The sequence below is a fragment of the Falco cherrug genome, chromosome 12 (genome assembly GCF_023634085.1).
Source record: "Falco cherrug isolate bFalChe1 chromosome 12, bFalChe1.pri, whole genome shotgun sequence".
NCBI lineage: Eukaryota > Metazoa > Chordata > Aves > Falconiformes > Falconidae > Falco > Falco cherrug.
In genome coordinates, this window is record NC_073708.1 from 14,150,253 (window position 1) to 14,166,965 (window position 16,713).

Genomic DNA, 16,713 nt, shown 5'->3' on the forward strand with positions numbered 1-16,713 from the left:
GCCGGGAACGGCGGCGCGGGGCGGGCAGGGCCCGCGGGGCGGGTACGTGCGGACGGGGGCCCTTCTGGAGGGGGGAGGCACCCGGCCCGCCGCCCCCGCCCGCCCGCGGGGCCCTGCCGGCATGGGGCGGAGGCGGGGGCGGGTCACCGGGAGAAGCCGTGAGCCCGGCAGCGCTGCAGCGAGCGACGCTCGCATTCCGTGTGAAATCCGCGATAAATTTATTAAAGAAATGCAAGGCGAGTTCGGATTAAGATGTAGAGCTCCCACCGCACCTTGGTGCCTGTGCTAAAGCGCCGGCTGCCCGTGCCTGGGCAGCGCCCCCGGCCGCGGTACCGCCCGCTGGGGGGGGGGCTGGGGGCACAGCAGCCCTGCCTCTGCAGGTGGCAACAGAACTTCAGTGGAAACACGCTTCAGGTACAACTGTAAACCACGGGAGGCAAGCATACTACTAATAAACGTAATTTTAATAGTAGGCACGTGTTCAATGTGACATTAATTAGAAGTACGCTTCAGGAGACCGCATGCGGCAGCACCAGGCGGGCACAGCCCGCGGCTGGGGCTGCTGCGGGAGCTGTAGGAGCGGCAGGGCCATGGGCACAGCGCGGCGACCAGGGTGCCACAGCAGAGGCCGCAGCACAAGCAGAAGGCGGCTCTGGCAGCTTCAAAAGAGTTTGCTGCAAGATGTGGAACCGCTCCTGAACTCAGAAGTGGGTCGTGGTCTTTCTGTGACCGCAGTTGCTGTACGTTGCTTGCAGATGTCAGCATCGTTCTTGAAACTAAGCTTGCAGATATATCGGGTATCACAGGTCAGACTAAATACTTGAGAAAAGGAGCCAAGATACTATCACTTTTATGAACTTAATTACATTTCCATTCCTTCTCAAGGAAAAATGCATTGTTTTTCAGCAGCTTTTAGGCTATCAGCCTCATCTGGTGTACATTGCCTCATACGCTTCTCTGCATATCTCTAGGTATTTGCAATCAGTTTGAAGAGCTGAGCATTTCTGTGCTCTGAGCTGTTTGGCCTCTCTAATGAGTAAGCTTTATTTAACCCCCAAAAATTTCACTCACATGGAGTATTTTATTTTGTTTATTTTTTGCTTTGCAACCTCCATATTGAACTTGCATTGGATTACAATAGACTAAAACCAATATTCTGATGCTATATTTAGCAACTTTTTTCTGTCCCATGGAGGACTGCTTATCAGATGCTCACATTAGCCTTATTTTATGCAATGATGACTAGGCCTGGTGCTCAGTTTGCATATACAACAATTGCTTGACCTTCTCCACCTAGGTTAATTACCAAATATTTTCTAAGTATTTGTTTGTTGCGTCAATCAAATTTCAGGTAGGTGTTCATCTCATTCCCCATTGGAAATAAAAATAAATCTTATATATAGGGCACAATATGCTCACTTAAAATGATGCCTAAAACACTGACAACACTAATGAAATCTACACTAATGACTAAAACCAAAGGTAAACTAATGAGAGGCATGACACACTAGCTAGACATACAACATAACAGACAAATAGCATCTGCCAATTTGACTTAAGGGTATTTTTTTTTTTCTTACATCAAGTAATTAATCTAATATTACTGAATATAATCCACGTCTAGGATGCCAAGCAACTCTTCAGAAGTTCATAGAGACCATTTTGATGTAGCAGCAGAGAGAACAAAGGCACTCAAAACACTGAAAAACAGCAGGAGCTGGGGAGTGGAATGTTTCCCAGCAGAGCTCTATAAAAAAAGAAGAAGAAAAAAAAGAGCAATTTGATAAACCTGATTCAAAATAGCTCTATTTGTTACTATTATAAAAGCATTGAAAGTTTCAGACAAATCTCCTATTAGGTCCTTCTATTATGTAGACACTCCTGATATTAAAAAATCACGTTACATCTATAGTACATGCAAATGAACAGGTGTTCAGTTTTCAAGTAACAGGCAGGATCAAAGTATGCTATCCCACTTTTCCTCACTTTAGTTGATACTTTTCCCATTTATTATGCTGCACATGTATTCTCAAACATTTATTCAGACATAGGAAATCTGATAGATACCCCAGAGTATAAACAATACTTGCAGTTTTCTACTATATGTATAGGAAGAAACCAGTAGAAACTACAGAGGAAAAGTGCTTACCACTTGACTGCCACCTGAAGGTGAATTCTGAAAAGAAACAAAAAAATAAATCTAGAAGAGTTCCCACTCAATGGTTTTGAACACAGTTTTGCCTGTGATCAACAAAATTTTAACACCCTAACCCACAGCACGCTTTTAAGTTGTTCAAGAGGAAAGTAGCTTTGCATAGGTAAATAGTTTTAGTTACACATTCTATCTCACCTCACATCTGAAAAGTTCAGCTAAAATGGGTAAAAGGGCAAAAGTCTATTTTTCTCTCATTTCATTATCATATTCCATACAGAGTTTTCAATCCCTATAGTTGAAAAAAGATGTTAAAAAATGATGAGTACTGGGGAAAAAAAAAGGAAAAAGAAAAAAGGAAAAACAAAAAAGTGCAAAACCAGGTAACCGGCTAGTGAAAAACTCAACAATGTAGCCTATTAAAAAAACCAAAAAAAAACCCCAACCCCCCCCCCAAAAAACAAGTGTGAAGGATTAACTGAGAAGAGCCTGTAAAATCCACACAGAGAACCAGAATTTAAAAATAGAAGACAACAAAATATATCAAGCCCACTAACTGGAATGTGAAGCAAGAAAGATTCACATTTAAAATATCACTGATATTGAAATAGCTTTTCCAGGCCGAAGCCATATTTTCCATGGCAGTTTCTTTAATATTCTCCAATACAAATGGAACTAAAACAGAATGTTATCTTCTGACCAAATAATCCTGAAATTGCTTTATCAACCATCCAGGTTCTTTGCTTACTAAGAAAAGATGATGAAAATGCTGTGATGAATTATTCTTACCGGTTTCCCAGAGTAAGTGCTTCCTGAGGTAGAGGAGGCCTGTAAAATAATTATAAACCATTTATTTTTGTTGTGCAAGACTCCTAGAGAATTGTTTCCATAGAGCACATAGCAGTTTTGGAAATGCCCTAGATAGTAGTTGTTTCGATACTGACCTTGATTATACCTTTTTCCTCGCACTTTTTTTTCTATTTTAATTGAATGGTCTCAAGTAAGCACACCTATGTCCTCTTTATCCCACAAACAGTTGCAGAGGATTTTCAAGGCAATATATCATTGAATGAACTACAAAGTCTGAAACTGAAACAGTTATCCTGATATTTAAATATCTTAATAGAATGATCCAGGCATGTTCCTATGAGCAAGTAACTCAAAACTCTGCCGTGGGAGGGACGAATGCTACCTCATCCTGAGGTTCAAATTTGAACAAAATATTCCAGTTTCTATTGGTCAGTTTTCTCAAACATTTCCCTTCGTACCATGATTTTAAATTTCACCCTCATTATTGTTGCCTGTTTTAAAAAACAATATCCACATTTCTAACTTGGTTGTGGAATTACTGAAAGAATATCCTTACTGGCTTTCCCTGATGACTGCCTCCTGAGGAAGATGAACTCTGAAAAAAGATACCCATTTTGACTCTGAGCCTATTTGTAGTTCAGTATATTCTTGCTGTCTGGAATAAAGGACCACAGAAGAATGAATACTATCTTACGTCCAGTCATCCAAAAATCCCAGGGAAAAGTTTATCTGAAATACAAATATTTAACATCTTTCTGCTACAAGTATTCTTTTGAATGATGTATTAGTCTGAGAATTTCATATAAAGTTCTCAAGAAGAAAGAGCTGGTTTGTAGTTATGATGTGTTCAATATATGGAAAGGAAGAAGTAATAAGGTTCAATTAAACATTAATTCACCTGGCATCAATCTACAGTTAGATTTGGGGGGGTGGGGGGGGTGAAAGGTAAGTGTTTAGAATCCTTTGCAGAAGATTCTGAAAAATTAGATGTTCTTCAAGAGTCTTAGTTTTCTAGCAAAGTTGCTCTGCTTGTGTGAATGGCATTGTCAAAGGAAATCTTACAAGCATTGACTCTTCAAGAAATGCCATCAAATATGGTATACAAAATGTTTCACCTTTATGATTCGTGTATAAGAAAACCTAACGTTTGCATCCACTTTTTAATAACGGGGGATACATCTTTTTTTCTGTAAGAGATAAGCTAAAACATTTTGTGTGCTTATTTATATCTCCTGCAATTGAATGACAATAAAAGCAAGGTCTAAATTACATAGTAAAAAACGTGGTCTGAAATGGGAGAAGATAAAGATCCATAGAGTAGAATGTCAACTATTATTTCCTTCAAAAAGAAAAAGTATATTCTTCAAAGCAGGCCAGAAATACTTTAGACAAATGCATATAAAATCAATGAAAAATGAGCCCTGAGCACAAAGGGTATGATTACTATGAATTTAAACAGAAATAACTGTTCATAAACCCCTTGCAAAAAATAAAAAATCAAAAATCCTGTAATCTCATTCTGTGATTACCAGAACTAATCCAGGTATTGACTAGAAGTTCAGTTAGGGTAACAGAGTAAAATTCTGGCTCAAAACTATGGAACTGTGTGAAAATAAATATTGTGTTTGCATTTGTTGAGATTATCTGAGGTAAGTAAATCGTGTGACACTCTTTGCATATTTAAGTAATTCTCAGAGAAATGTCTAACCCATAACTAAAGTAGATATAATTTTATAACAGGTTTATAAGAAAAAAGTATGGTAAACTTGAAAAGTTTTTTTACTTACTGGTTTACCATGTTGTCTGCCTCCAGAATATGAGCCCTGTAAGAAGTCAACCAAACATCTATTAATTGAATGAAAAAAATCTTCTATCGCTGTTCTGAGACAATTTGTGCAATACTTAGGACAAACTTACTCAGATTTTGTTTGAACAATAAGTAACTGAGGTACCTAAAACTTGAGCTGTCTACTGCACACCAAAACAATGGCAATTTGTTATTCTGAATCAAGTAAGCAGTGTTGTGAAATACAGTATAACAATTATAGTATGTTCAAAGGAACATTTTACACAGAGCAGTAATTCATCATAACCAATTCTTCTATTCAGCTTGCTGAAACAACTTTAACCAGTATTGCCTCAACTGTTTAAGTCCAGTAAAATGGACAAATGAATGTATCTTTCAGTATCAAGTAACTAACCTTATCCAGACAGTACAGGAAAAGAGTTTGGAGTGATGCGATGGGACGAGAATATACTCACCTGCCCACCATACTGGCTGCTTCCTGAGGGCGAAGATCCCTATTAAAAAAAAAAAAAATCACAGGAAACTTAAGTGCTTAATCATTGGCAGAATAAGAGCAGTTTTGTTTTTTTTTTCCTCTCCGTGCAGAATGAGACATCATGGAAGGACCTTTTGGCAGGAGTCTTCAGTAGGAATCTGGAAAATGTATTAATCTAACAAGGTACAGTGAAAGACTTCTGACTTAATTCTTCTAAGTTCTTTAACAGTTGAAAGTAGTTAATTTGGCAGTTACAAAACACCTGCTAAGACTATTCTCTCAAATATATGGAGATAAAGTGTCTTTAAATGTGGCTCTGTTCAAAAGAAAAAAATAATCTATATTATTTGTGATTTTCTTCTAGGTCAAACATGTTCAGAGAGCATCGTGTGTATTATTGTAAGAGCATCCTTATTATTTCAAATAAGTAATTTGGGAAAAACTTGTTTTGCAGCTGTTAAAAATCCTCTCCATGCTACAAAACATGGTCTTAATAGAATGATACTGAACTTAAATGCTTGCCAATGGAGTAAAAATAAGTTCACTTATTTTTTTAGTATAGCAGAGTGAAACAGAGTAATACTAATGAAAAATATATTCCACCTTCTTATTAGGTAGCCATCCGTTGAATCTGTTAACTGTTTGGGCTACACTAAGGTTTCTCAATCAGCGATAAACTACTAAAGTCTACACAAGGTACATAAGCAGCTGCACACAGTAAGAGGCTCAAACTGCAGCTGAAGATAAGGAAACTAGTATTGTTGTGGGTAACACACCAGAATTTATCTTTTCAAAGTAATATCTATTGGTATGTTTTGTACCAAATTTGCAATTATATAATCTAAACAAATGCAAAAAAAAAAAAAAGAAAGAAGAAAAAAAATCATTTCAATGTAATTGAAAAATAACACAGAAAATAGATTTTGAACTGGTATCATAGCAATGCGAAACTGAAACATATAAATGGTTAAATAAAATTACCACTTGAGGTAAGAGGCATTCTTGGGTAAAACAACTGAAATCATGATCTATGCAGCTTCTGTCAATTGAAGTTTGTTCATACTACTTCATTACAGCTACTGAGAAATGGTTCCTATTTTCAGATATTTATTGAGTGTAAAATGACTGAAAACCCGACTGGCAGTATATGTACTGCATTGTATTTTTCATTTAATAAATATCAAGTAGGAAGAAGAGCTTAGGAAAAAAAAAAAAAGGTGCTTGCCTGTCCACCATACTGACTACTTCCAGAATACAATGAACCCTGTAAAAGGAATATTAAACTTTTTTTAAAAAAAATTTTAAATACCATCTAGCATCAGAAAACCCTGGATCTAATCTAAGCAATACTCATGACACTGATTAACTGGAAGAACTTTACAGAGTTATTAATGCAGTGGCAAATGGCTATTTATCTGCACATCATTTTACTGGTTTCTACAATAAGATGAACCCCATGAGTTCTTCTTCAGTATTTTTTTGAGGTAAGAATGCTTCTATAACTACAAAGTAAAATCTTGGCTCCAGTATATAGAAAGATATACCCAAAACATCCAGAGTGATTCAATAAAAGCCACATGCACTCTCTGGAGGGTCTGAACTCAATATCTACTGGCTTCTGGGCAAACATGGCAACTAAGCCATGTTTATTCCTGAGGAACTGATCCGTGTAAGTGTTAAAGACAAATTGCCTACCTGTCCACCTTGGTAGCGGTTTCCTCCAAAAGAGCCCTGTATTCAACAAAAATAGCAATGTTTACTCTTTATTGAATGCAATGTAACACACATGAAAAAAAAGAAAACATACTGACCTATTGTAGTGATCAAGTGATTTATACTGATTACTAGTATACTTTTCTATTTGGCTGATTAAACAAGTAAAGGATTTAGTTTCAATGCACCCTTATTCCTTCAGATTATATTGTTTGCAAAGAGAAGAAAGCTGATAACTTGTATGTTGTTTTCAGCACTTCTGATTCTCAGAAGTGACATATATGCCATGAGTGGTATACTTACGGCATGTGGGGTTTGCTTGATTTCATAATCCGAGAAAGAGAAGTAGTCATCTAAGCAATTTTGAATATACTGATACAACAGATAACTGAACTCTCCCTCAAAAGCAAATTAGCTTAATTTCTGAAAAAGGGTGGGATTTTTTGCTTTTGTTTTAAAGTATTTACAAAAATACAGGGAATATACTAATTAGAAAAATAGTAATAGCTTTAACTTTTTAAATGCATTGCTGTGGTCCCACTTGGAAGCATTTTGGCCCAAGATTTTAGATCTAAGTTTCACTAGTTCAATCATGCTGTTAATATCCATGATAAGAAAAGCACTATTACACACACACGTCCGTAACCCAGCAGATATACTATGAGATATTTGGGAAACAGATTCTTAGAAAGTCCACGGCCTCTCTTAGAAACCAAAAGAAATTAAATGCTTTGAAGCAGTTTTGAATGTCTGGATATTTTATGGATTTAACACTAGTCCTCCTTTAATACCGATACGGGAGAACATTACTACTTAATCCAGAGTGAGGAAAATGCAATTTATTTCCCATGTATTTCTTTGAAAATAGAAGTGCATCTGGGTAGCTAGTTTTGAATGCAATACTACAGTTGTAAGTCACTTAATATTTTTGCCCTTAGCAGGTTCAAAATTTCCCATTTTAGCACAATGTAAAAAAAACTTTCATCATACATTTAAATTCAGAGACAGAATTATTTCAAGAAATGTAGCTCCTTGGGAATTTTCCAGTATTCATGCATACTATGAAAAATATACAAAGACAAAGAACACTTACTGAACTTCCACCAGGGCACACACATCCACCCTGTATAAAACACAACCACATTTATTTTTCTAAGCCTATGACTGGATGAGGCCTCTGAATTAGTAAATGAAACTCACATTCTGTTGCTGCAAGAAAATGGACTATAAAATCCTGCTCATAGATTCACCAAGTTCCATCTAAAAATGAGTTGCTTTCTCTCCATTGGCCTTTCAGGATAGTTGTGTGCTTACTAATCAAATTTTTAAATATAGTCTAGTTTCTCATTTAAAACTTGCAGTAAAAACCTTACTCACCAAAAGGACGAGTAAAAAATTCCAAGTTGTACTACAGAAAATATTCTGCATTTGGTTTTTTTCACCCTAAAGAGGCCAGAGCACCTAGAATACATGCAGTACAATTTCATGCCTCAGATGTTACAGAGGACAGTAAAGATAACTTCCAGTGGAGGCCTACTAGGTGATTTCTACTCTGATAAAACTAACTGAGAGGTGGTCAGGGCCTCAGCATTCAGGATCTCACTTTTCACATGCAGTCTGTGTGAAATGTGTACAAAGAAAAATGTTTAGCACCAAAGGAGGTACAGAAACTCAACTACAACTGCCATTCAGGCAGGTGCTACTGGCTGCTCTGGCCCGTGGGGTGTCTTGAATGATGTGGGAAAAGAAAGTAACATGTTGCTGAGGCTTTGAGCAAAAAGGACAGTGGTGAAGAAAAACAGTTCTTGTGAAGGAAAGATACACAAAGTAAATTGTGAGCATCTGACACAAGCACAGCTGAGTGATGTGGAGAAAGAAAAGCATACCTGTCCACCATACTGGCTGCCTCCTGAAGAAAAGCCCTGGAAAAAATTAGTAATGTATTATTTCTGTGTTACTGAGTCACTTTCTTGTTTATTCTCTGTGGTCCTTAGTCTTCTTTTTAAACATAACAAAAAGGGGTTTCTTAGAACCACAGCCTATTTAAGGAAGCATTTCCATGCAGTTACATAGCCCCCTGTATCATTTGGTCATATCATGATCTGACATAGCAGACAGACCCATACTTTGCAATCCCCACTCACTTTGGTTTAAAACTATTCTTAGAATGTTCTTTTTTTTTTTTTTTTTAAAAAATATGAGTCAGATTTCCTAATGAACTGTGTACAAAAGTGCAAGTACTATGAAAGTAGATGTTTTACCTGTCCACCATACTGGCTGCTTCCTGAAGAACCTACACCCTAAAGGAAGGAGAAAGCATTTGTATTTGTTGCATATTCTTTAACTTATGACCTGTCACAGAAAAACACACTTTTATTTGTCTTCCATGGATTTAAGTGTTACAGGAATGCAAACACTTCCTTCATAACTATACTAAAATTTATTGGCCTTTACAAAGTCTACTGTTTACACAGAACAGTAAAGTTTAAATCAAAGTCAACTTTAGGCAGGTGTGAGTTCTGCTGCTGCACTGGATTGTGTGCTCAGGGAGCCTCCTATGTTTTACTTTCCTATGTGGGCTGACACAGCAGAAGGTCATATATTCTGCCTAAACACTGTTTTGGTGTAAGCCACTCCTTCATAAAATATTCTGGTTTTCAAAAAAAAGAAAAAGAGAAAAGGTGAACAATGGAAAAAACAACCCATATATAGAAAAAAAAAAATTCTCACCTGTCCTCCATAATGGCTGCTACCTGAGAAAGATGGACCCTGAAGCAAAAGTGCCAATTATTTCTCAATCAAAAAGCTTCTTTAAGGGTTTTTGAAAGACTGTTTTCTTTCATTTTACAACAGAGAAAGATTAAGAAAGATAAACACTCAATTTATTTCTTTGTGTTCTATGCAAATTACTAATGGCCTGTAACATACAAAATCCTCCATAATACTGATCATGATTATATACCTAATTTTAGGAGGCTGTATTTGAACTGCAAATGTCTTCTACCTCTAATTCCCTCTCCAGTAAATCTGACAATAAATGTTTTCAAAGGCCAAGGATGAGTTTTGTTGGGGATATCACTCTATATTAAAGGTTATACCACTAGGCAGCACTAGGAACTCTGTCCATCATCTTTCATTTCACAAGGGCATGGAACACCTCTTAACAGCTACTGACCTTCTCCCCTGTTCCCTTCCTGACACTTACTGCTTCTCTGATATTGCATTTGCTGAAGGAAGTGAGATATTCCATAGGTTGAGGTACAGGAGGAATGCAGTCTGTCTCCAACCACTCCCTACTGTCAGATCTAAGAAACCGTGACAGCAGCAGAAGACAAATGGGTCCAGAATGAGGAGGGCAGGTCAGAGGGTAGAAAGCAGCCAAAACTGCATTTACTGTGATACAACAGAAGCACTGGCCCCTCATAGTTTTTGTATTATTCCAGATCATCTATCCTTAGATAGCTGATCAACTATTACCATATTAACACAGCTTACTAAAAATTTTCTTTTTTTTAGTCAATAGAAAAGTACGAAGCTTTGATGTAGAAGCTGGGTGTTACGGTAAAGACTCCACAGGAAAAAATTCTCACCTGTCCTCCATACTGGCTGCCTCCTGAAAAAGGTGAACCCTGAACAAAAAGAATTAAGTTATCTCCATATCCATGACTGGTTCTAGCCACTCCTTACTGTTAGAGCTAAGAAACCGTGACAGCAGCAGAAGACAAATGGATCCAGTATGAGGCGAGCAGGTTGGAGGGTAGAACAAGGCCAGAACTGCATTTACTGTGATACAACAGAAGTACTGGCCCCTCATAGTTCTTGTATTATTTCAGATCACCTGTCCTTGGATAGCTGATCATCTATTACCATTTAGTCAATAGAAAAGTACCAAGTTTTGATGTAGAAGCTGGGTGTTAGGGTAAGGACTACATAGGAAGAGATGCTCACCTGTCCTCCATACTGGCTGCCTCCTGAAGAAGGTGAACCCTGAACAAAAATAATTAAGTTATATCTATATCCATGTCATAGCACTCCTTTAAATCATGCTCTATATGAAGATTTCTTATTACTTTCAGTGCAAAACCACAAGTGGACTGAACCAGACTGTGCAAAAAGGAGTGAGACTCATCTGCATTTACAGTGATGCATCAGAAATTACATTTCCTAAAAACTCTCCTGTGGCTTTTTATCACATACATTTATAACTACTATATATCTAGCAACAAATTAAATAAAACATGAAAAAAAAAATTATGTCCTTAAAATGTTCTCTTACACAGAGAACTACCAAGTCTCTTGGATAAAGCAGTAAACACTACAAGGGAAGAATTCTCACCTGTCCACCATGCTGGCTGCCTCCTGAGGAAGGTGAACCCTGAATATCAACAAAAAAGGAAACTCAAACTTCTTTACACCCATTTTATAGAATCATAGAATCATTTCGTAAGGCTTTAAAATTTTTTGGTCAGATTCATGAATTACCATTTTATTTAAGAAAGACATGACCTCTAGTACTGCAAATTTCAGGAGGCAATTGAGACAACCATGTATTTAACATTCTGTTTTTTCTTAGTCTTAAATAATGGTCTTCATCTGAACTTGTTTTGTTTAATCACAGTAACACCGAAATGCTACAGAGAAAGATTTACTGAGAGGGTTTTAGACTAAGATAAATGAAGCCATGGTAGACAGTGAATAAACTACAAGTTTGCATAGGTCAAAACTACAAAAGTGGGAAATATTAATGCTTACTTGTCCACCATAGCGGCTGCCTCCATAAGATGATGGCCCCTGGAAAAATACAGATACTCAGAAATAACTGATTTTCAAATTCATGGAGACAAGTGGCAAAGATATCTGTATTTTGTTATATGACTGTTTGTTTGCAATTTTCCCAGAATAAACTCTTACTTTTTTTCCCCTTGAATTCACAATATTACTACAGAGAACAGATCACTGCAAAGTTTATCGAAATATTAAATTGAGATATCTAACTGAATAAGCCCTTAGTGATGAGTCATATAATGGTAAAATATCTCATATAAAATATTAAAAATGAGAGCTTACTTGTCCACCATACTGGCTAGCTCCAGAGGAATATGAATCCTGTAAAGAATACCAAATAAGTGAATGACCTGCTGTAGAACTTCCTTAAATCAAAACATGACTCTCCCAGGACAATAGGAGCACAAGAGCAAGGAAAGAGCGAAGGCAGGAGAGCAGGACTCAGTATGCTTTAGTAATCAGAGTTCAGCCTTACAAGGTAACTTGGGGTAATAACGGTGTTCCTAAGGAAGGGCGGAAGGCAAAAAAATCCTACTACTTTTTTTGTGTGACATTTTGGGAAGGTTAAAGCAGCATTCTTTCAAGTATTTCCTCTGCTCATTTCTGGAGAATGGCAATTCTTTAACTGGAAAACTAAATCCTGAGCCAGAGCTAGCAGTAAAAGATCGGCTACCTAACAGGATTCTCAAAACCTAACTAAGCAAGTTAACTGAAACCTCACACAACAAGAGGTTTCTTTAAAGATGGGAGATTGTATTTGTTTTACTTCTTAATAGAATTAGGTCGACTAGGAATCAAAATTGCTGCATTTTGATTCATTCTTTCTCCACACCTATTTTTTGTGTGAGTTTCACAAAACCAAGGGCACTATTTGCTAAAAAAAGCCACTGCATGTTCATTTACTGAGTTTTTACTCTTTAAGCATAGATCCCATACAAAAACTGAATTTAACTGAGTTTGTGAATAACCATCATTTTCAGAAGGGGCAAGCTGGCTCTCCTTTCAGAATGAGTGCTTACTTGGCTATTGTACTGGCTGCCTCCAGAAGATGATGAGCCCTGGGGAAAAAAAAAACAAACAAACAAAACAAAAACATTATATTTCTCTAACAGAACTATTTTAAAGCAAAACTTCTTGAAGGACAGCAGTGTATAAATTTCTATTTCATACATTTTTGCTTGGGTTTAAAATCCATTCAAAATGTAAAATCTAGCCTTCTGTACTTTGTTAATACATCTAAAATTTAGCGTGTACCTGTCCACCAGAATGGCTACCTCCAGAGCCCTTTCAGAATGGAAATACCAGTTATTTGTCCTCAAAGGATCTGACTGAAGGATAGGCAGCTTGTTTCTTTTGGTTTAAAAATCAGCACAATGAAGAGTGATACCCCCATGAAAAGCTTTTAATATTAATCCTTGCAGAGTACTACAGACCTTTTGAGTACTCTGAGCTTCCACAAGATCTGCTAAGTTCATAAAGAAATGAAACAGTTCTGTGTTTAGTATATAATGTTAAGCATCTATCAGAAACGTGTTCTTCATAAGGAACCTTCACTGTGTAAAATGACTTTTCAACTGCCCTGTAAAGACGACATCAAAGACAATGTTCTGAAATAGTCTGCAAAATATAGTTGGGGGAGAACTAGGATCTACCTTCAGTATGCAAAAGCCATTCTCCCATGCTGAAGTACTGTGTGCCTCTACGCATTAAAGTACAGATCAGGAGTGTGCCTTTGAGACAAAACTTGACAGTCCGTGCTCATTGTAGTTTGTTTTGCATCCTGGAATGGTCTCAGGTGAATTAATTGGATGCCTTTCAGGTCAAACTAAACTGTAGAATGCTCTCCAGGGGCACACTTAATGCACTCAGGCAGCAAACAAACTTTTGGTCCATGGGACCAGACCAGAGCAAACCCTTCCTGAAATGTGTGTAGCGTGGCCATCAGTTCATCAGCACTGTTTGTTTCACTCTGTGGAGTGAAACAGTCCTAGCACTTCACAGTACTTGTTGATGCAGACACAGGCACTATGTTCCCTCAATCTTTATACACAGTCCCTGGTTTCCAAACTGCTTTCTAAAGAGGGTTGCCACTAAAAAGCAAGAAAACGCAGCTCCAACTGCAAGTTTCAAAGGAAATAAACCTCGACATCAATAATATGAAGGATGTGGAACACATAGACATTCCTCCTTCCCAGAAGACCAGTCCTATTTACCCTCTAATATTAATTTTTGTATGGTACATTTATGTAGCTGTGTCCAACCCAGCTTAGCATCAGTTAGCAGCCTGGTAATGATGCCACAGAGTTCTGTGCTAGATACAAAAAGACCCAAATGTCTTTTCTCCCTGTAGCGCAGCACATGCAGAGATCCAGTAACATGTATGACTTTCTAACAGATGACAGCTGTAAACAGGTCTCTCCTACAAAAGAGTTCTTATCCATGAGAGGGCTAGCATCATTAAATTAGCGATCTACGAATACTAACCTTTCTTGCAGTAAATAATCTAGGGGGAATACAAACACATCAATACATGTCCTTAGGGGATATTTTGACATATTTCCAAGGAAGCCAATGGAGCTGACTCCTGAGGTAAATATGTATATCATTATGTACCTGCGTTCATGCTAAACAACATTTTCCATTCAAAGACTTCTCTTTGAATGAATACTATTTCAAACTGTGAGTGCTACATTAAGATCCTCTGTGTATTTTTAATTGTGACTAAGGTAGGTTGTTTTCACAAGCGTATGACTTCTGTTAGGTACTGACTTTTTTAACCTGTCTAGCCATTATAATGACAAAACACACACAGGGCACACTTAAGAGCTGATGGAACATTGCTTACATTTGCAGAGGAATCACTTCTGACTAAGGTAGGGGATCCACCCTGTAAGGGGGGGGGGGGGGGGGGATAAAAAAATTAGCCTTTGCTTTTGATCATAAACTAAAAATTAAACAAAACCTCAGAATGCCTGTTCTATGGTATTTTAAAGGAAGAATATCACAGTCTGAAATTACATTACATTTACGCTTCACTTCTTAAGTTGCCAAGATCGCGAATAGTCTTTTTCATCCTGGAAGACTGCAAATCACAATGTATCATTTTGTATCTGCTCATGACTCACTGCCTCCAAAATAAGAACACCAACCAAGGTGCAGGAATGTCTCTTGCATACTGCATGTTGACTGACCACATATGATTTGCTTTGGAAAGCATGCGTTACAGTATCTCACAGTCTTTAAATAATTTCATGTGGACTTAAAAGCACAAATGAGAAATGTCTCAGTTTTGATTTTTTTTTGTTTTGTTTTGTTTTTAAATTTGGTAAAAGCTGATTTCTGAGACAACTTTTTACGGTTGGCAGTTTTGTAGACTTAGTATTACTTTAGCTTCCCTTCATGATCGATCTTTTGTCAATTAATTCTGCTATTTAATGCAATTTTTTTTTTTTTTTTGAGAAGACTCGCCTCTGTAAATACTGTAAGGTAACTGAAAGTCAGTGCTCAGAGAATACAGCTTGCTGCCAAATTTGGAGGTTCCTGGCTTGTATCAGAAATAGTGTGTCCGGCAGGACAAGGGCAGTGATCATCCCCCTGTACCCTGCACTGGTGAGGCTGCACCTTGAACACTGGGTTCAGTTTTGGGGCCCTGACTGCCAGACAGACATTGGGCTGCTGGAGCGTGTCCAGAGAAGGGCAAAAAGGCCGGTGGAGGGTCTGGAGCACAAGTCTTATGAGGAGCAGCTGAGGGAACTGCAGTTGTTTAGCCTGGAGAAAAAAAGACTCAGGGGGATGTTATTGCTCTCTACAACTGCCTGAAAAGAGGTTGTAGGCAGGTGAGGGTCGGTTTCTTCTCCTAAGCAAGAAGTGATAGGACAAGAGGAAATGGCCTCCAGTTGCACCAGGGAGGTTTAGACTGGATATTAGGAAAAGTTTCTTCACTGAAAGGGTGGTCAAGCATTGGAACAGGCTGCCCAGGGAAGGGGTTGACTCAGAATCCCTGGAGGTATTTAAAAGTTTTGTAGATGTGGCACTTAGGGACATGGTTTAGTGGTGGACTTTGCAGTATTTATCAGGTTTGTGGTTGGACTTGATGATCTTACAGGTCTTTTCCAACCTAACTGATTATATGATTCCATAATTCTGAATTCTTCATCTAGGCATAATGAGAAGTAACTCATACCATATCAGTAATATGTATGTCACCAAAGGAACAATGAATATGAAATTAACAGTTCATTCAAATGAGTTAGAAATAAATAGGACCACAGATGATTTTCCAGTTAAATAATCCAGTAAAAGAAAACATGTAACGAATACGTAACACTTACAGAACTTCCCCCAGAACAATCACATCCACCCTGTAAAATATGCAGAAAATATTTATGATCTCAAGAGCACAGGACTGAAAGGGACTCCAGTTATAATTCAAATTACTTCTTCTACCATCCTGTGTATGCAAATCACACCCACAGTCATAACTGCCCAAGTGCCTAACTTCTAGAAATTAGTGTATTTTTTGTTCTTTTCATCCTATGCAACTATTCCTGCACTTATTGTTCTGATAGGGAAAAAAACTTCTGATTTTGTCATCTTCACATTTGTTATCTACAATTATTACCTTAAAAGCCATACTCAGCAAAATGACAAGTAAAAAAGTCTGAGTAGTACTGCAGAAAGCAATGTATTTTATTTTGTATTTTCCCTAAATTGGCCAGAGCACCTAGAATACATGCAGTACAATTTCATGCCTCAGATGTTACAGAGGACAGTAAAGATAACTTCCAGTGGAGGCCTACTAGGTGATTTCTACTCTGATAAAACTAACTGAGAGGTGGTCAGGGCCTCAGCATTCAGGATCTCACTTTTCACATGCAGTCTGTGTGAAATGTGTACAAAGAAAAATGTTTAGCACCAAAGGAGGTACAGAAACTCAACTACAACTGCCATTCAGGCAGGTGCTACTGGCTG

The 16,713-nt window shown here is 37.7% G+C and overlaps 1 protein-coding gene across 1 annotated transcript in view; it reads right to left on the reverse strand.

Annotated features, from left to right (window-relative positions):
• Positions 1-443: 443 nt before the first annotated feature.
• LOC114014398 (loricrin-like) overlaps positions 444-16,713 on the reverse strand; it is a 35,200-nt gene continuing 18,930 nt past the window's right edge. The window contains exons 35-52 of the mRNA XM_055724958.1: positions 16,074-16,103; positions 14,588-14,629; positions 12,762-12,800; positions 12,025-12,063; positions 11,710-11,748; positions 11,294-11,332; positions 10,906-10,944; positions 10,548-10,586; positions 9,688-9,726; positions 9,219-9,257; positions 8,844-8,879; positions 8,051-8,080; positions 6,940-6,975; positions 5,225-5,263; positions 4,750-4,785; positions 2,942-2,980; positions 2,150-2,176; positions 444-1,747 (exon numbers count right to left, since the gene is read on the reverse strand). Of these exons, the coding sequence (XP_055580933.1) occupies positions 1,649-1,747; positions 2,150-2,176; positions 2,942-2,980; positions 4,750-4,785; positions 5,225-5,263; positions 6,940-6,975; positions 8,051-8,080; positions 8,844-8,879; positions 9,219-9,257; positions 9,688-9,726; positions 10,548-10,586; positions 10,906-10,944; positions 11,294-11,332; positions 11,710-11,748; positions 12,025-12,063; positions 12,762-12,800; positions 14,588-14,629; positions 16,074-16,103 (726 nt within the window). The 3' untranslated portion in view covers positions 444-1,648. The remainder of the gene's footprint in view (positions 1,748-2,149; positions 2,177-2,941; positions 2,981-4,749; positions 4,786-5,224; positions 5,264-6,939; positions 6,976-8,050; positions 8,081-8,843; positions 8,880-9,218; positions 9,258-9,687; positions 9,727-10,547; positions 10,587-10,905; positions 10,945-11,293; positions 11,333-11,709; positions 11,749-12,024; positions 12,064-12,761; positions 12,801-14,587; positions 14,630-16,073; positions 16,104-16,713) is intronic.